General features: G+C 44.3%; 1 protein-coding gene across 1 annotated transcript in view; it reads left to right on the top strand.

Annotated features, from left to right (window-relative positions):
• The window catches only part of USP34 (ubiquitin specific peptidase 34), a gene marked incomplete in the record, with an annotated part of 5,849,982 nt that overhangs the window by 797,574 nt on the left and 5,032,286 nt on the right, over window positions 1-20,122 (top strand). Inside the window, 1 exon segment of the mRNA XM_044061224.1 lies at window positions 1,615-1,682. Coding sequence (XP_043917159.1) covers window positions 1,615-1,682 — 68 coding nt within the window.

Here is a 20,122-nt window from a genome sequence, read left to right on the forward strand (position 1 = left end):
TTTATAAGGGTATATGCAGACACCCAGAACAGAAGAAAACATTCAATTGGTATCGTCCTATTGGGTGTCTTCTAATTCACATTAGGTCAGATAACTAGGATCTGCTTCTGATTGGTAGAATAAGAGGGATCGTAACTTTATTACAAGTCATGTATTCGTCTTATCATAGTGGGTCAAGTAAAAAAAACTCTGGACTATGTTGCCTCCAGGGTTGTTATTCTAATAACTGTTTAACAGTCTTCTGTCCATCACACTTGTGGTCCTGTGTGTCGTGATCCAAGAGAAACTTGAAATTTGGAGAATGGGGAGTGGTGGAGGCCAACACAACAAGAACGGCGAGACTATCACCAAGTTACATTTTCTCTAATCCAGCTTCTCCTCCTGAACACTCTTGTTCATTTAGTCTTACAGCTGTCAGCATTCCTCACCTTATTGGTTAGCCTTGCCCACTCTGACACTGTAAGCACTTTCTAATGCTTCATGTCTCCTTCCTTGGGGAAAAAAAAAGGTGCAGCTTAGTTTAGGAATCTTTTGAAGGAGCCATTAGATGTTTTGTACCAGCTTGTCAAAAGGCTAAAGATCTGAATTTATGGCTAAATGTGATACACTTGAGAGATGTACATTTGGGGCACTTTTTCACCCTTGATTTATTTTTCTTAGAAAACAAGTAAATGTCAGACTGCTTCTGAGTGAATAGTACCTTAGACCGCCACCTAGTTTACCTGTACACAAGACTGGTAATGCTTCCTTGACTTGTACATGTTTGATGGTAGATGCACAAAAAGGCAAATCTTGTTGATTGAGTTGGCTTATATCTAGTAACAGGCATAGAGGAGCAATGAGGATAGAAGCAAATAGTGCTGCCTTGCTGATCGACAGAACAATAGAAATTGTTTTGTTTTTTGAAGGATGAGATGATGATATTCATCATTACATATTTGTTGGTAATATATTTTGTATTTACCCATCTTATTTGTCTTAATAGTTGTAGTATGGGTAGTTTGACTTTAATGCACCTAAATGAAGTTTAAGTTGTTTGAGGAAGATAAACCTTTTTATGTATAGTATTGAATTTTAAAATGGAAATTCTGAACTGTAGTGACAAACATTCATACCTTGTGATTGTAAGTGATGACAGGAAAGGGAAGAGATGACTGCGAAATGTGACTTTAAATGTTGTAGAGTTTACAAAAAAAAAAAAAAAAAAAGCCATTTCTGTAAATTTATTTTATTTTTTATTTTTATTTAACATTTATTTACCAGGAAAGTCCGACTTGGAACTAAGCCAATTTTCAGCGGAGGCCCTGGGAGAGATGCTACAGACACGTCTTTGTAATGTAGCAGGAAACTGGAGTACCCAGAGAAAACCCACACAAACGCAGGGAGGACATGCAGGACTCTACACAGAAGGCACTCCAGCCGAGAATCGAACCAAGAGAACCTCTTGCTGTGAGGCAACAACGCTACCGCTGCACCACTGTTCCATCCAGTTGTTGGCTTCTTTCCAATTTGAACACTACATTTTGTTTTCCTGAATTTAGAGGTAAAATGAGAGGTGGTTTGTAAGAATTGGTTGTTATTTTGTAATCATGGTGAAATTTATTTTCTTTTCAGATAAGAATATGGCTGCACATCCCAGCTGTTATGCAACATATCATACCCTTCAGGACATATGTTATAAGGTACAGTATTTATTTTTCTGTTTAAATTTTAGATCTGATGTTGCCCTCTTCATTCTTTCTCATGATTGGGTCTCTGATCCAACCCTTGGATCTGGCTCTGCCAATTTTTCAGACTTGGATCAAACTCTCAAGCTCCTCCCTTTATCCATAATACACTACACCATCCCATAACCTCAGATCTGGTTTGCCGCTTCAGTGATCAGATGCAGGTCTGTGCTCTCGAGCAGGTTTTTGGCTAGATAAGTACAAAACTCTTTCAACACGTTCTATAATTGATATTTCTTGCCTTTCTCGTTCGTTGTTAACTTTCACTTCCTATATTCCCTGTTCGCATCTTTCCCTTCATAGAATTTTTTTAGATAGGTAATTGTGTGTGGTCATTTTCTTCTTTTGATCTTTAGTAGGTTTAGTTTACAATCTTCGCTTTCTAGTACAAAAAAGTAAGTTTTTTATAGTGAAAATTTAGGTTCTTATTGAGTGCAGTGCTAAAGTGTGTGTGTGTGTGTGTGTGTGTGTGTGTGTGTGTGTGTGTGTGTGTGTGTGTGTGTGTGTGTGTACGTTTTTGGTGGGTTTTTAGGGCCAGTATTATTACCTTGTTTTTTTCCTGATAGGAGTTATGTCTGACAAATGCACTTCTTGTGGGCACAAGATCCCCAACTGAGATGGCCACAAGGAGTGCATCTACTGTTTAGGTACTGATCACCTTAAAGCTTCCTGTTAAGTTTGTGTGTCCTTTAACCCATGGGCGCTCACAGACAGAAGCAGCAAACTTATATTAAGTTGTCTCCTTCCTTCCTTCCTTCTGCTTCTGAGGCTCAGACCCCCCCCCCCGAGGGAGGAGGAGAGGACTTCTCTTGGTCTATTGTCTTTCCAAGTAGTGGAAAGTGTATGCTCCCATAGTGGATAACCATCATCTGTCTTCCTGCAGCCTACCCTTGTTTCACCCTTGAGTCATGGTCTTGAGCCTTCTCATTCTGTCTCGAGCCAACCCACTCTGTGCAATCTCCAGGATCTTCCTGCCCAGGAAAGATCCCCTTCTGATACTTCCCCAAGTCCACCGCTGAGGAAGTCTCCCAGAAGAAGATGTGGAAAAGGAGGCACATTGACTCCCCGATGGAGTCATTAACCAAAGACACTGACTTTGATGAGGGAGAAGGATCCCTTAGATCTCCCACCTGATGACATCTCATTTGGAAACATTCTAGAGGTCCTGAAGCAGAAAGGTGGATGGGGCTGTCTGATATTCTTCGTGTTTCACTGTTGCAGTCATTACCTTTGGGTTATCTGCTTGCAGTAGCCCTCAGTCGGCCTGATCAGCAAAGTCTTGGGTCCTGCGTCGGTTGCTGTCCCTTCTTCCATGACGTCAGGTCGTCAGGGGTATAAAACATGCAGCCGACACCATTACATCAGTCTTTCATGCCGTGCGGTGCCCGAAGCAGAAGCAGTTCGCAAGTGCCGGTCGGCCGACTCCTGAAATTTGTTTTTGAGTTTCAGAACCGTAGTCTTCAACTAAAGCTAAGTACCCCGTTGGGGAAACTTTTTCTTGCTCCTTACCAGTGCCAGTAAAAGTTAATAATTGCATTACTTGTGGAAAGCAAATACCTCACAAATTACCTCATACTGTATTCCTTGCCTAGGCCCTGACCACGGCGTACCTTGCTGTCGGTTTTGTGCTTTATTTAATCAGCGCACTATCTGTCTGTATATTTTCGCCTCTAAATATTTCGGTTCTCAGTTTAATTATCCAGAAATGTCGTCGGTTAGCCATCTGAGTCCTGGGTCACCCCCCTGGCGGACGATCTTATTGATCTGGTTTCCCACTGGACATGGAAGGAACCTGGTATCATTGAACCCATTCCTAAATGCTGAGATAGGTTTCTGGTCCCACCTTTTGACAGGAAACACTGGAGTAAGGGTCCTGTAGTTGAGGCCATTGTTGTGGTGGTGGCCATTATGAAAGAAATGGCAGAGGAGTTTGCCACTGTCCATCTGCCTAACAAGGAGTACAGAGCTTTGGACAGGTTTGGATAATGTATTTACACCTCAGCTACTTTTGTGCTACAGTTGTTAAATTATCTAGCTCATTTTATCTGGCTTCAGAGAGAGATGATCAGGGAGCTCTTAGCCTGTCTGAGTCCACACCTATGGTGGAACTTAAACTTTCTCCCAAGCTGGCCGCTCTGTCGTCCTTTGCTAACTCCGTGACAAGGCCCGGGTTAACAACGACTGCCACCAGTACTGTTGGCCAACAGGGTGCTGGCAGAAGTTGGGCTACTGTTGGCCGAAGGAGGAAAAGAGGCGGAAGGCATGCACGAAGGCAGGTAAGGGCTAGGTCTGTGATAGTGAGGGTCGGAACTTTGAATGTTGGCAGTATGACTGGTATAGGGAGGGAGCTAGCTGATATGATGATCTGAAGGACGGTTGGTATATTGTGTGTGCAAGAGACCAGATGGAAGGGGAGCAAGGCTAGGTCTATCAGAGGAGGTTTCAAATTGTTTTATCATGGTGTGGATGGGAGGAGAAATGGCATAGGCGTTATCCTGAAGGAAGAGTATGCTAAGAGTGTTCTGGAGGTGAAAAGTGTGTCGGATAGAGTGATGTTTATGAAGCTGGAAATTGATGGTGTAATTATGAATGTTGTTAGTGCATATGCTCCACAAGTTGGGTGTGCGATGGATGAGAAAGAAAAATTTTGGAGTGAGTTGGATGAAGTGGTGATGACTGTACCAAAGGGTGAGAGACTGGTGATTGGAGCAAATTTCAATGGGCATGTTGGTGAAGGGAACAGAGGGGACGAGGAAGTGATGGGTTAAGTATGGTGTTAAGCAAAGGAATGCAGAAGGTCAGATGGTAGTGGATTTTGCGAAAAGGATGGACATGGCTGTGATGAATTCGTATTTTAACAAGAGGGAGGAGCATAGGGTGACATACAAGAGTGGAGGAAGATGCACACAGGTGGATTATATCTTATGTAGAAGGGCCAATCTAAAGAAGATTGGAGACTGTAAAGTGGTGGCAGGGGAAAGTGTAGTTAGGCAGCATTGGATGGTGGTTTGTAGGATGACATTGGTGATCAAGAAGAGGAGGATGAGTGTGAAGGCAGCACCAAGGATCAAATGGTGGAAACTGAAAAAGAGTAATTGAGAGGTGATGTTCAGGGAAGAGTTAAGACAGGCACTGGGTGGCAGTGAAGAGTTACCGAATAGCTGGGTAACTACAGCAGAGCTAGTAAGAGAGGCTAGAAGGGTGCTTGGTGTGACATCTGGAAAGAGGAAGGAGGACAAGGAGACCTGGTGGTGGAATGAAGTACAGGAGAGTATACAGAGAAAGAGGTTGGCGAAGAAGTGGGATTATCAGAGAGATGAAGAAAGTAGACAAGAGTATAAGGAGATGAGGTGCATGGCAAAGAGAGAGGTGGTGAAGGCTAAGGATAAGGCGTATGAAGAGTTCTATAAAAGGTTGGACACTAAGGAGGGAGAAAAGGACCTGTACCGATTGGCTAGAGAGAGAGGGACCGAGCTAGTAAAGATGTGCAGCAGGTAAGGGTGATAAAGGATAATGAGGGAAACGTACTCACAAGCAAGGAGAGTGTGTTGAGCAGATGGAAAGAGTACTTTGAGGGGTTGATGAATGAAGAGAATGAGAGGGCAAGAAGGTTGGATGATGTGCGGATAGTGAAGCATGAAGTGCAGTGGATTAGCAAGGAGGAAGTAAGGATAGCTATGAAGAGGATGAAGAACGGAAAGGCTGTTGGTCCAGATGACATACCTGTGGAAGCATGGAGGTGTTTGGGTGAAATGGCAGTGGAGTCTTTAACTAGATTGTTTAATGAAATCTTGGAAAGTGAGAGGATGCCTGAGGAATGGAGAAAAAGTGTTTTGGTACCGATTTTTAAAAATAAGGGTGATGTGCAGAGCTGTAGTAACTACAGAGGGATTAAACTGATCAGTCACAGCATGAAGTTATGGGAAAGAGTAGTGGAAGCTAGGTTAAGAAGGGAGGTGATGATTAGTGATCAGCAGTATGGTTTCATGCCAGGAAAGAGCACTACAGATGCGATGTTTGCTCTGAGAGTGTTGATGGAGAAGTACAGAGAAGGTCAGAAGGAGTTGCATTGTGTCTTTGTGGATTTTGAGAAAGCATATGACAGGGTGCCTAGGGAGGAGTTGTGGTATTGTATGAGGAAGTCAGGAGTTTCAGAGAAGTATGTAAAAGTGGTACAAGATATGTACGAGGGTAGTGTGACAGCGATGAGGTCTGCGGTGGGAGTGACGGATGCGTTTAAGGTGGAGGTGGGATTACATCAAGGATCAGCTCTGAGCCCTTTCTTATTTGCAATGGTGATGGACAGGTTGACAGACGAGATCAGACAGGAGTCCCCGTGGACTATGATGTTTGCAGATGACATTGTGATCTGTAGTGAGAGTAGGGAACAGGTGGATGAGACCCTGGAGAGGTGGAGATATGCTCTAGAGAGAAGAGGAATGAAGGTCAGCAGGACTAAGACAGAATATATGTGTGTGAATGAGAGGAAGGATAGAGGAATGGTGAGTATGCAGGGGAGTAGAGGTGGCGAGGGTACTTGGGATCAACAGTTGAGAGTAATGGTCAGTGTGGAAGAGAGGTGAAGAAGAGAGTACAGGCAGGATGGAATGGGTGGAGAAGAGTTTCAGGAGTAATTTGTGACAGACGAGTACCAGTAAGAGTGAAAGGGAAGGTCTACAAGAGGGTGGTGAGACCAGCTATGTTATACGGGTTGGAGACAGTGGCATTGACAAAAAGGCAGGAGTCAGAGCTTGACGTGGCAGAGCTGAAGATGTTAAGATTTGCACTAGGTGTGACGAGGATGGACAGGATTAGGAATAAGTATTTGAGGATCAGACCAGGTTGGAAGATTTGGAGACAAAGCCAGAGAGGCAAGATTACATTGGTTTGGACATATGCTGAGGAGGGATGCAGAGTATATTGGGAAAAAGATGCTAAAGATGAAGCTGCAGGTAACAGGTAAAGAGGAAGGCCTAAGATAAGATTTATGGATGTGGTGAGAGAGGATATGCAGGTGGTTGGTGTGACAGAGCAAGATGCAGAGGACAGGAGGAAATGGAAACAGTTGATCTGCTGTGGCGACCCCTAACGGGAGCAGCCGAAAGAAGAAGTTGTTGGTTAGCCATCTGACTACTGGGATTCTGAAAAAACGCAAGATAGAGACAGGCTGCTGATTTCCAAAGCTGCCGACGATGCTTCTCCTAAGCCATTCGCCAGTTCGCCAGTACTCAGTAAGGCACTTTCACAGCCCCTGATACCCGCTACTTCTGATTCGCAGGCCTCTACTGAGACCCATTCGGAGTCTGGTATGCCGCAAGATGCTTCAACTGTGGAACCTGTGGATGTCTCTACCTTGAATGGGTCCAAAGCCGCTGCGCAGACACCGGCTACTGAGGGTGTATTCAGGCCTACGGACTTGCATATTAAACCGACGCCTCCTTTTTCATTTAGGCCTAAATCTCGAACCATGTCTAAGAAACCGATGCCCAGGCCTCTATGCCTAAAAAACAAATAAGAATGGCTGAAGATCTTATAACTCTAATCAGGGGAAGCCAACCTCCCCCTTCTAAGAGACCTAGGACTGAAGTTGTTTGTGAATCGTCTGACCAGGATTCAGATTTTTCTGATTCTTCTGATGATCTGGATTTGCCCTTATCTACTTATTAGGATTCTGATGCAGAGGACTCTATTCCCTCTGCTTCCCCTCCAGAGGATTTTTCTTTTGGTGAAACCTTACATACTCTTAAGGGAGCATTTCCACTGGTAAAGCCAGAATTTTTCTGATTCAAAAAAGAGGCTTGGGGAATTCGTACTCCTGCCTCAGCATAGGCCTTTAGCTATACCCTCCTGTACTAGACATTGTTGATGATGCCTTTTCGGAATCTAGTTTGGCTCCTGATTCTTTGCCTCCTGCTCCCAGAAAACCTGACAGATATTACAGGGTTCCTGATTCACGCAAGTTCCTTTTTAAAAATCCTATTGCGGATCCAGAGACTATTTCGCAGGGACCCAAGGGCATTGAGGCTTCTACTGCTAAAAATCCTACCCCTTCTGATAGAGACTCCAGTGCGTTGGATAGATGGGGTAAGAAGGTTTACACTTCCGCAGCCTTGACAATTAGAGCTTTAAACTGCCAGTTTCATATGTTAAAGTATCAACAACATGTTATTGGATTGCTTAAAAAGAAAATGATGTTGATTCCTGACTATGCTGAAAATAAAGAATTACAGGATTTAATGCATTCTGCTGAACTGGTTGGAAAACATACTTTGTAATGTGGATTTGATTCATTAGAAGCCTCTTGCAGGGCTGCTGTTACTGTGTCTGTGCTCAGAAGGCATGCTTGGCTTAAGGAGCAATCTTTGCCTGATCATGTTAAAGCTAAATTGTTGCATGCTCCCTTAAATCAGGACCGCCTGTTTGGCAACAAGGCTGAGGAAGTTCTTAAAAAGATGGAAGACAAAGCTAAATCTATGCAAATTGTTAAAGATTTCTTACAAGTTCAGCCTCCTAGATTTAGTAGGCACTGGCCGTCTAAGAATTGGTCCTTTCCAGCCCCTTCCAGGTCTTCTCAAGCCAAATCCAGACACAGCAGAAACCCCAGTTTTCAGTCACAAGGGACACACAAGACCAAGCAGTGGGGGGTTTCTCCACCCAAATCTGGGAGTAGTAAGACTCCCCCCTATGGAAAACTGTCTCAATGACTTGTTTTTAAAACTTCCAAGCACTTCCCAGCTGAATGCTCCTTTAGGTGGAAAGATTTGTCTGCAGGCCAAAAACTGGGAACTCATTACCCAGGGCAAATGGGTTTGAAATATAGTGTCCCAAGGATACAGATTTCACTTCCACACTACCAACACCAAGCGGGTGGCCAGATCTACCCCCAAATCAGTGGGCAGAGGCCCGAAAACAAGTGCTCTTTCTCTTAAGCATGTGGGGGCTATTCACTTGGTACCAGAAGAGCAAAAGGGGCAAGGTTTCTATTCGAGACTTTTTCTGGCACCCAGAAAAGGTAATACATGGCGTCCTATCCTGGACCTTTCTACTCTAAACACCTTTCTGATGATTCCAAAATTCAAAATGCTGACTCTTCACCAGCTGCTTCCTATGCTATGCAAAGATGCATAGTTGGCAACACTAGACTTAAAAGAAGCATACCCTGTACATCCCTATCCAGGGAGTCTTGCAGAAGATACCTACGCTTCAAAGCTGGCTACATGCACTATCAGATGTTCATCGTGTTTCACTGTTGCAGTCATCACTGTAGGGTTCTTTCTGCCGGCAGGCAGCCCTCGGGAGGCCTGACACCAAAACAGGGGACTACCATTCACACTACCCACTGCTGCCTGAACCTTAACAGGCGCATCAGACTATGCATGGGGGGGGGGGGGGGTCACCTGGCAGGGAAATGCATTCAGGACAAATGGAACCCAAGTCAAATGCACCTGCACATAAGTCAAAAGGAAATTTTAGCTGTACAGAATGGTCTGACTGCCTTCAAGGACCACATTCTTCCAGCACAATTAATGGTAAAGACTGACAACACCACTGTCATGTGGTACATAAACAGGGGGGTACACATTCTTACCCCCTCTGCAGACTAGCCATGGCATTGTGGAGCACAGCCTTGAGGCATCAGGTGAATCTACAAGCTCAATTCCTGCCAGGAAAACTAAATACACTGGCAGACGGACTAAGCAGAAACCTCATGGACCCAAGTGAGTGGAAACTGGAACCAAGGATTTTCAACATGTTGACAAGCAAATGGTGGAGCCCAGATATAGACCTGTTTGCCTCTCCCCAGAACCATCAATTGGACAAATTTTGCACAAGGATTCCTCACAAGCTAGCTTGGAAAGGGGATGCTCTGTCCTTCAGCTGGAAAAATGTATCAGTTTATACCTTTCCTCCTCTACCTCTGCTCTCCAAGGTACTACTAAATATCAAAAAGGACAAGCCAAGGATGATTTTAATTGCACCAGACTGGCCTCGCCAACATTGGTACCCCCTCTTGCTCAGTGTGTTAAGCTTGGCACCTGCCTCAGACTCCTTCCCCGTTGTCTCTGCAGGAGAGCCAGATTCTGCACCCTCAGCTGCAAACCCTGAACCTAGCAGCCTGGCTAAATACCTAATCTCTCCTTTACCATCCCTCAGTAAATCAGTGATGGATACCATCTTATGCTGCAAAATGGAAAAGATTTTGTGCCTGGAACCAATCTCAAGGGATGAGCGCAGCAGTGCTTCATAAGGGCTTGTCCTTTTCCTCCATCAAAATTCATGCCTCAGCCATTTCAGCTCATTATAGCACAGAGCCTCCCCTCTTGTCTCACCCACTGCTCAAGCAGTTCCTCAGAGGGGCCAAAAACTTTAAGGCCACCAAGGAGAGCTCCAACTCCAGCCTGGGACCTTAACTTTGTCTTGGAGAAACTCACTCTTCCTCATTTTGAGCCAGCTGCTACTGCAGATTTGAAATTTCTTTCCTGGAAAACAGCTTTCCATTTAGCAATCACTTCTGCAAGAAGGGTATCTGAATTACAGGCCCTTATTGCGGTGGAACCTTTCATCTTCTTTCATGCGGACAGGGTGTCCCTCAGAACCAATCCCTCCTTCATGCCCATGTTTGTATCCAGTGTGGCTCTTAACTAGTCCATTCATTTGCCTACCTTCTTTCCTAACCCACAGAACAAAGGGGAACGGATACTGCACTCCTTAGATGTGCACAGACAGCTTAGATTCTACTTGGTCAGGACTAAACCTCAAAGGAAATCTGAACAGCTGCTGGTGGCATTTGCTGCAGGGACAGAGGGGAAAGCCATTTCAAAGCAAACCATTTCAAAATGGATAGGTCACTGCATTAATTTCTGCTATAAGCACCATGGAAAACATATCCCACAGGGCATCAGACCCCATTCAACCAGGGCTGCATCTACCTCTACAGTTTTTCTCAGGGGCGTCCCTACATGGGACATGCTAGAAGCTGCTACCTGGAGTTCTGTACATACTTTCACCAAGCATTATCATTTGCCAATTTTCTCTAAATCCAGAGCTGGTTTTGCCACTGTATTCTTGCAGGGCCTTATAGCCGGTCCTAATTCTTTTTAAATTCCTCCTCCCAACCTTAGCTTTGGGAATCTACCCAAATGTAATAACTGCAACAGTGAAACATGAAGAGCATAGTACAGTTGTGTACACTTGCCATAAATGTAGATGTTCGAGTGTATTCACTGTTGCAGTCCTGGTTACCCTCCCTCCAGCCCCCTTTTCTTTTTTTGGCTATACCTCTACTCTCACTTACTACGCTCAAAAAGCTTTTTGGTGCATTTACTTTTTTGTTTGAGGTATATCTTTGTATTTATAGATTTAATTGCTTCCCATTAGGGGGCACCTGACATCTGGGCCAAGAAAAACTGGTGTAATGGCCTCAGCTGCATGTTTTATACCCCTGATGACCTGACGTCATGGAAGAAGGGACAGCAACTGACGCAGGACCCAAGACTTTGTTAATCAGGCCGACTGAGGGCTACTGCAAGCAAATAATCCAAATGTAATGACTGCAACAGTGAATACACATGAACATCTACATTTATGGTAAGTGTACACAACTGTACTTTCTCCTTCTGAGGAGTCAGTGTTCTTGGAGGCCTTCGAGGCTGGCCCATCTGAGTCCTGGGTCACCCCCTGGAGGACGATCTTATTGATCTGGTTTCCCACTTGACATGGAAGGAACCTGGTACCATCGAACGCATTCCTAAATGCTGAGATAGGTTTCTGGTCCCATCTTCTGACAGGAAACACTGGAGTAAGGGTCCTGTAGTTGAGGCCATTGTTGTGGTGGTGGCCATTATGAAAGAACTTGCAGAGGAGTTTTCCACTGTCCATCTGCCTAACAAGGAGTACAGAGCTTTGGACAGGTTTGGAAAATGTATTTACACCTCAGCTACTTTTGTGCTACAGTTGTTAAATTATCTAGCTCATTTTGTCTGGCTTCAGAGAGAGATGATCGTGGAGCTCTTAGCCTGTCTGAGTCCACACCTGTGGTGGAACTTAAACTTTCTCCCAAGCTGGCCACTCTGTGGTCCTTTGCTAACTGCGTGATGAGGTTAATCTCACATACAGCAGAAGGTACCTCATGGGCTGCTGGTTCAATCCTGTCCATAAGGAGGCATGCCTGGATGAGAATGTGATTTTGAGAGACCCTTTAAGGTGTCCTTTATTAATGTCCCTTTTGATGGCTCATCACCGTTTGGGCCTTCTGTTAGCGATACACTCACTTGCAGTGAAAAGGACAGGAAGACCTTTTCTGCTTTGGGAATCAAATTTTCCACACCTCTCCTTTTCAAGGAACCAGCATGAAGGCAAGAAAATGCAGTTCCGTAAATCCCAAGGGCCTTTCCAGGACCCGCGTGGGGAGCCATACTCCATAGGCAGAGGAGGAGGCTTTAATGGTCAACATTGCCCTAGAGACAGAGGTGGTCCCCAGAATCAGAGCTTCAGAGACATGTTCCCTGACAAGCCCTATCAGCGCTCCTTAAGCACTGCCTGTCTGTCCATCTCTGAAAGCAGTCGGGGGGGGGGGTCAACTTTCTTTGCACCCAGAAGCCTGGACACACTTGACAAACAATACATGGGTGCTAAACATAATATTGAGAGTCTACTGCATTCCCTTTTTGCCTTCTCCAAACAGCAGCTAGAAGCTCCCTGACGTGCAACCAAATGATACCAAGCAGATAGCCCAAGAACTTCTAAAATTGCTACAAAAGGTAGTCATTCAAGAGGTCCCAACTGAGCAGAGAGTACTCTGAACTTACTGCTGCTTTCTTTTCCTGCTGAAAAAGACAGGGGACCTAAGGCCCATACTGGATCTGAGTAGTTTGAATCTTTATGTAAAGAAGTCAAGGATCCGAATAGTTACTGTTCATTCCATTCTGCCCCTATTGGGCAAGGATATTTGGATGTGCTCAGTAGAAGTCAAGGATGCATACTATCATATCATAGTAGACAGGCGCTTCAGGAAATACCTGCACTTTCGACTGGGAGCCATTCACTTTCAGTTCAGAGCACTGCCATTTGTGCTCACCACAGTCCGTGGGGTGCACACTAAATGCATGGCACTCATAGCAGCTCACATGAGACTGCAAGGATTCCGGTTGTTTCCATACTTAGACGATTGGCTCCTCACTCCCCCCACGAGGCTTCAACTTTTCCAAACCAGAGATTGTCTGATTGAAGTTTCACACAGTCTGGGCATCACCATAAATTTAGACAAGTCCAGTCTGACTCCTGTGTAGAACCTAGGAATACAATTAAACAAAAGGGATCATATAGCTTCTCTCCCCTTTACTGCATTATGATATTGAGGAGTCATGTCTGGGAACTGTACTCATCAGAACCCTCCTGCTCGTCTAGTCTTAAAAGCTCATGGGTGTATGTCAGCAGTGATCTTGTTAGTTCCTCTGACCAGGTTCTTTATGCACATCCTTCAATGGACATTAGCAGTACTATGGTCTATAGTCTACCAGCCTCTGTTCCCATCAGACTGACACCAATCTGCAAACGTCATATTCATTGGTGGATTCAGTCAGACCTCTTTTTAGGCAGACCCTTCTCTGTTCCCCCTCCAACAGCCATAGTGACCATGGATGCTTCCCAGTTGGGGTGGGGCATTACAAGTGAAAGCTGGTCCAAGGCACGTGCTCCCCTCTGGAGATCAGGATGCATATCATTGTCCTCGAGATGAGAGCAGCAGTTCTGATGTTGCATGCCTTTCAGGACGCTCTCTGTCTGGGTACCATTGCATATGTTCTTCATGTGTCACTGTTGCAGTCATTTTGTGGGTAATTTGCTGGCAGGTTGCCCTCAGTAAGCCTGAATTCCAAAGTCTTGGGTCCTGCGTCGGTTGCTGTCTCCTCTTCCATGACGTCAGGTCATCAGGGGTATAAAACATGCAGCCAACGCCATTTTCTTCTGTCTTTCTTGTCGCGTGGTGCCTGAAGCAGAAGCATTTTGCAAGTGCCGGTCGGCCGACTACTGAAATATTCAAGTTTGAGTTTCAGAACAGAAGTCTTCACTTCTTAAGTACTTAAGTGCTTAAGTACCAACATGTTATGGGATTGCTGAAACAGAAAATGATGTTGATTTCAGAATGTGCAGAAAATAAAGAATTGCAGGAATTATTGCATGCAGCTGAATAAGTTGGAAAGCATACTTTGCAATGTGGTCTCGATTTCTTAGAGGCCTCCTGCAGGGCTGTACTTACTGGATCTGTGATTAGGAGGCATGCCTGGTTAAAGGAACAAAATTTGCCCGATCATCATCTTCTTTCGGCTTTTCCCGGTTAGGGGTTGCCACAGCGGATCACCTGTCCGCTCTTGATTGACAGTGGAGTTTTTGCGGTGTCGAGTTGCCAGCCCAGCGCCCAACCTTCCACAGAAGGCACACACACGCAGTCACACCTAGAGCCAATTTAGTGTGTCCAATCTGCCTGATCATGTTAAAGCTAAATTGCTAGATACACCTTTACAGCATGATTCTCTATTTGGTATTAAGGCAGAAGAGGTTTTAAAGAAAATGGAAGACAAAGCTAAGTCTATGCAAACTGTTAGACTTCTTACAAGTGCAGCCACCAAGATTCAGTAGACATTGGCCTACAAAAAAAATTGGTCCTTTCCTGTGTCAGAGCTCAAAGGGGCAAATCCAGACACCATAAGAGTTCCAGATACCAGGCACAAGATTCATACAGGTCAAAGCAGTGGGGCACTTCCACCTCCAAATCTGGAGGAGATAAAGCGCAAACCTACAGAAAGCAATCCGAATGACTTCCCTCTGCCTACACCAAGTGCTTATCTTTTGGAAGCATCCATAGGGGGAAAATTAGCAATTTCTCCTCACAATTGGCAGTTAATAACCCAGGACAGGGATACAGATTCCATTTCCACACACTGCCAATGGCAAATGGTTGGCCAGATCTGCCAAAAAATCAATAGGCAGAGGCACAGAAACAGGTTACGTCTTTCATGGAAATGGGGGCCATTCAGACAGTACCAGAAAGGACAAGGCCTGACGGCCATTACTGGATTTATCGATTCTGAACACATACCTGTGCATTCCAAAATTCAAAATGCTGACTTTGCAGCAGCTTCTGCCTATGCTGGGCAAGAATGCTTGGCTGGTGACTTTAGACTTAAAAGAGGCATACCTGCATGTCCCAATAAGACAGTCGTGCAGAAGATACCTCAGATTCATGGCTGGCTTAATTCATTACCAATTCTCTGCACTGCCCTTTGGCTTATCTGCTGCACCCAGGGTCTTTACAAAGTTCCTGGCACCAGTAATTGCATTTTGCAGACAAAGACGTATACAAATATATCTTTACTTGGACGACTGTCTCATTCAAGCAGAGTACAAGGACACTCTTTTTAGACACCTGGCATTTGTGAAAAGGCTTCTAACATGCCTAGGGTACACAATAAACAAATAAATCACAACTGGTACCCACTCAAAAGATAACATTCCTGGGTGCAAGCTTGAATACAATTGCCCAGATGGCTTCCCTCATGCCAGACACGCAAAGGCAACTGACTACTTACTTCAAACTGATGGCAACAAAATCCCAGTCTTCTGCAAGACAAATTCTGCAGGCTCTGGGCTTCGTGGCATCCTGCATCCTACTGATTCCATATGCAAGACTGCATATGAGTAAAGTTCAGTGGTACCTAAAAAGTTTATGGAATCACTCATTCCCTGCCTGCAACAACAGTTTCTGTTGTGGGCAAAGGCATGTCACCAAAACTTGGAACGTCCATTCACTCTACCCCCTGCCAGCCAAACCATGACCACAGACGCATCAGATTATGCCTGGGGGTCCCACATGGCAGGAAGATGCATTCAGGGCATATAGTCACCAAAGCAAATGCATCTATATATCAACCAGAAAGAGAAGCTAGCTATTCAAAATGCCCTAATAGCCTTAAAGTACTTGCTTCATCCAGGAAACTACTGATAAAGACAGACAACACTATAATCATGTGGTATATAAACAAGCAAGGGGACACACACTTATACCCCCTTTGCAGATTAGCCATGGCACTGTGGGACACAGCTTTGACCTACCAAACACATCTTCAAGCTCAATTCCTGCCAGGAAAACAAAACACTCTGGCAGATGATTTAAGCAGAAACCTTATGGATCCTCAAGAGTGGAAACCAAATCCACAAATCTTCAACATGATAAAGAAATGGGGGAGCCCAGACTTAGATCTATTTGCCTCTCCTCAAAATTATCAATTGAAAAGATTCTGCACAAGGATTTATCACAGACAAGCATGGAAAGTGGACGCCCTATCCATCAGTTGGAAAAACCGGTCAGTTTACGCCTTTCCTCCTCTGCCTCTTCTCCCCAAGGTCCTCCTAAAAGTCATACGAGAAACCAAAGGTTATACTACTTGCCCTGGACTGGCCCCGCCAAGACTGGTACCCAATCCTAATGAACTTGTCTCAATACCCAGCTTGGACCTTGCCTCAAAGACCACAACTACTGTCCCAGCAAAACAATCGGATCCTGCACAATCAACTACTGACTCTGAACCTGGCAGTATGGCTGATCATGTAGTCATACAAACAACACCTCTCAGTAAAGCTGTGATGGATGTCATTTTGGAAGCCAGAAGGTCTAGTACTAGAAAATCTTACGCTGACAAATGGAAGAGATTCTATGCTTGGAATCAAGCACAAGGAACTAATACAGCAGAACCAAATATTCCTCGGGTATTGCAATACTTAACTGAAATGCTTGACAAAGGCCTATCTTTCTCATCAATTAAAATCCATGCCTCTGCCATTTTGGCACATTACAACACAGAGCCACCAATCTTTTCTCATCCTTTACTAAAGCAGTATCTTAGAGGAGCCAAAAATCTATGGCCTTCTAGAAGATCACCATTGCCTGCATGGGACCTCAATTATGTGTTGGAATAGCTCACCCTGCCTCCATTTGAACCAGCTGCTACTGCTGGTATAAAGTTCTTATGGAAAACAACTCTGCTACTAGCAATTACTTCAACAAGGAGAGTTTCAGAGCTACAGGCCCTCATGGCTGTAGAGTCTTTTGTCATATTTCACCCAGACAGGGTATCTCTGAGGACAAATCCTACTTTTATGCCTAAGGTGATTTCCAGTGTGGCTCTTAACCAAACAATTCATCTGCCAACTTTTTAAAATCCTCAGAACAAGGGGGAGAGAATTCTGCATTCCTTGGACGTACACAGACAGCTAAGATTATACTTTAAGCAGGACTAAAGCTCTAAGAAAAACTGAGCAATTACTAGTGACATATGCTGCAGGATCAGAAGGCAAGGCTGTTTCAAAGCATTCAGTTTCAAAGTGGATAAGCCACTGCATCCGTTTCTGCTACTTACACCATAGTAAACATGTGCCCAAGGGCATTAGGTCTCATTCCACCAAAGCTGCAGCTACTTCAGCAGCCTTTCTAAGGGGAGTACCAACCAAAGACATTATAGAGGCTGCTACTTGGAGTTCTGTTCACACGTTTACAAAGCATTATCATTTGCCCCTCTACTCTTAATCCAGGGCAGGCTTTGCCACTGCACTTCTGCAGGACCTTATAGCCGCTCCTAAAGCTGTCTAACTCCAGTCTCCCAACCATAGCTTTGGGATTCTACCCAAATGTAATTACTACAACAGTGAAACATGAAGAATATAGTACAGTTGTGTACACTTACCATAAATGTAGATGTTCGAGTGTATTCACTGTTGCAGTCCAGGTTACCCTCTCGCCATCCCCCTGTCATTCTGGAGTTTATCTTTCCTTCTCTATCTTCTACAACCTAAATGGTGTATTTGCTTGTAGATGAAAGTAAAGTTTATATGGATGCATGTGTGTGTGTATATATATATATATATATATATATATATTATATATATATATATATATATATATATATATATATTTTTTTTTTGCTACCTTTTTGGGGCACCTGACATCTGTAGAAAGAACAACTAAAGAAAATGGCGTCGGCTACATGTTTTTATACCCCTGATGACCTGACGTCATGGAAGAGGAGACAGCAACCAACGCAGGACCCAAGACTTTGGAATTCAGGCTGACTGAGGGCAACCTGACAGCAGATTACCCAAACGTAATGACTGCTACAGTGAGTACACTCGAACATCTACATTTATGGTAAGTGTACACAACTTTACTTTCACACCAACATGTCTGTAGTCTGGTACATCAGCAAACAAGGAGTAACCTGTTCATATCCTTTGTGCATAGAGGCCATGAGGGTGTGGGAGTGGGTGATAATTTTGGACCGCTTTCTGGTTGCAACTCACATTTCAGGTAAAACCAACAGGCAGACAGACTCGGCAGATCTATCCTTATTCCGTATGAGTGGTCCCTCAATCAGTCAGTGGCAGACATGATCTTCAACCGTTGACGTCAGCCTTGCTTCGACCTTTTTGCCTCTCGCCTCAACAACAAGTGCAGTGAGTTCTTCTTTCTTATCCCCCCTCCGGGGGAGTCCCCAAGGGATGCTCTGGTGCATGATTGGCCCCTGGTCTCCTTTACTCCTGTCCCCCTTTTCCGCTGATGGTGAAGTTTCTTCAGAAGGCAGGCTGGCTGAAGACCTTAGTCATCCTCATTGCTGCCTCCTGAGCTCTACAGATATTGGTTCCCCTTCCTCTGGTCTCATCTGAAATGTCCTCAGTGGATACTGGAGCCAAGTCGGGACTTCCTTCCTCACCCATCAGGATTGCAGCACCCCAGTCTTCATGCACTCAAGCTGACCACATGGTTTCTCCACTTCCAACCATAATGAGACTGTCCAGGCTTGCTTCCCTGGTCCGTAACATCATCTTAGCTTCACAAAATGTTTCAGCCAAGAAAGTCTACATCAGTAAATGGAAAAAGTTCATTATTTGGGCTGCAAGTAAATATTGATCCCTTCTCAGCACCTGTCTCAGGTATTTTGCTTTTTCTTAGTACCTTGTTTAAGGAAGGAGCAAGTTTCTCCATCATCAAGCTTCAACTAGCTGCAATTTCTAATGTTCATACGGCTAGTCTTTCTTGCTCCTTGTCTACTTTAAGATTATGCAAAGCATTTATGAAAGGTGTTTTCTTGCTGAGACTACTCAGTAAAGACCCTTCCCCACCTTGGGACCTCACTTTTGTGCTGTATAGCCATTACTTCAGCGAAAAGAATTTCTGATCTACAGGTGTTACTTCAACACATAATCCTACATAAAGATGTGATTACACTATATACCAATCCCTCCTTTATGCCTTAAGTAGCCACAGAAAGTGCTATTAACGAATCTATTCAGTTACTGGTATTTGTTTTCCAGATTTACCAACAAAGGAGAGCACATTTTATATCTCCTTGATGTTCTTGGACAACTATTTGCGTAGAACAAAGTAGCACTGGAAGTCAAGTCAGACCCAATTGTTTATACCCTTGTCTGCTAACAAATTAGGCTGAACAGGATCAAGTGTCACACTGCCGAAATGGATCACTGACTGTATCACTTTCATTTATTCTCAGAGAGGCTTAGCATGACCTCAGCCTCCAAGAGGGCATTCTGTTAGATCTATGGCTGCTTGCTTCTGCTTTTTCATCCAGGGTTTCCATTGATATTTGTGGCAGTCACCTCATCAAACAGTCACACCTTTGTCGTGCACTATAAATTGAATATTGTATCTAGAAGCAGGGCTTCCTTTAGCTCGATGGTGCTGTGACGCATCCTCCCATGAGGGTCACCCAGGAATTGCCTAGCTGGGAACTTTAACCCAGTCATGAGGAAGAATGAAGAGGACAGCATCAGATTAGAAAGTTATGTCTTACCATAACTTGGCATCTGTGTTTTCCTTCTTCATTCTTCCAGAAAAACACCACACTGCAGAAGCAGAAAAAACAATAAAAAAAACACACAGAGACTGGAGTTAAACGGTCACTATCCAATCTTTTACTATGTTTCCAAGTACTTTTCATTCTTCCTCACTTTCCCACCCCAATCATACCTCTGCCTTCCTCTTCTAGAGAATCTAAGGAAGATTGCAGGACACTTGTCTCCTGAGTCTGAGCCTCAGTCACTTTTTCTCTGTCCTGTCCTTATCTAATGGGTAGTGAATCAGTAATCTTTATGTGAGGTTATGTGGCTGATGTAGTGTATTAAAGGGTACAGGGAGGAGCTTGAGAGTCGGATTCAAGTCTGGAAAATGTGGCCAAACCAGATTCGAGACTCAATCGTGAGGAAGAATGAAGATGGAAAACACAAATGCCAAGTTATGGTAAGACATAACTTTCTGTTATTATGGTATTGCTAGACATTTTAAGCAACTGCAGCATGTAAGGATAGTAATAACTTTTGCAAAATGTTTT

Source organism: Protopterus annectens, chromosome 1.part0, assembly GCF_019279795.1.
Source record: "Protopterus annectens isolate FY-2018-M chromosome 1.part0, PAN1.0, whole genome shotgun sequence".
NCBI classification, from domain to species: Eukaryota; Metazoa; Chordata; order Ceratodontiformes; family Protopteridae; genus Protopterus; species Protopterus annectens.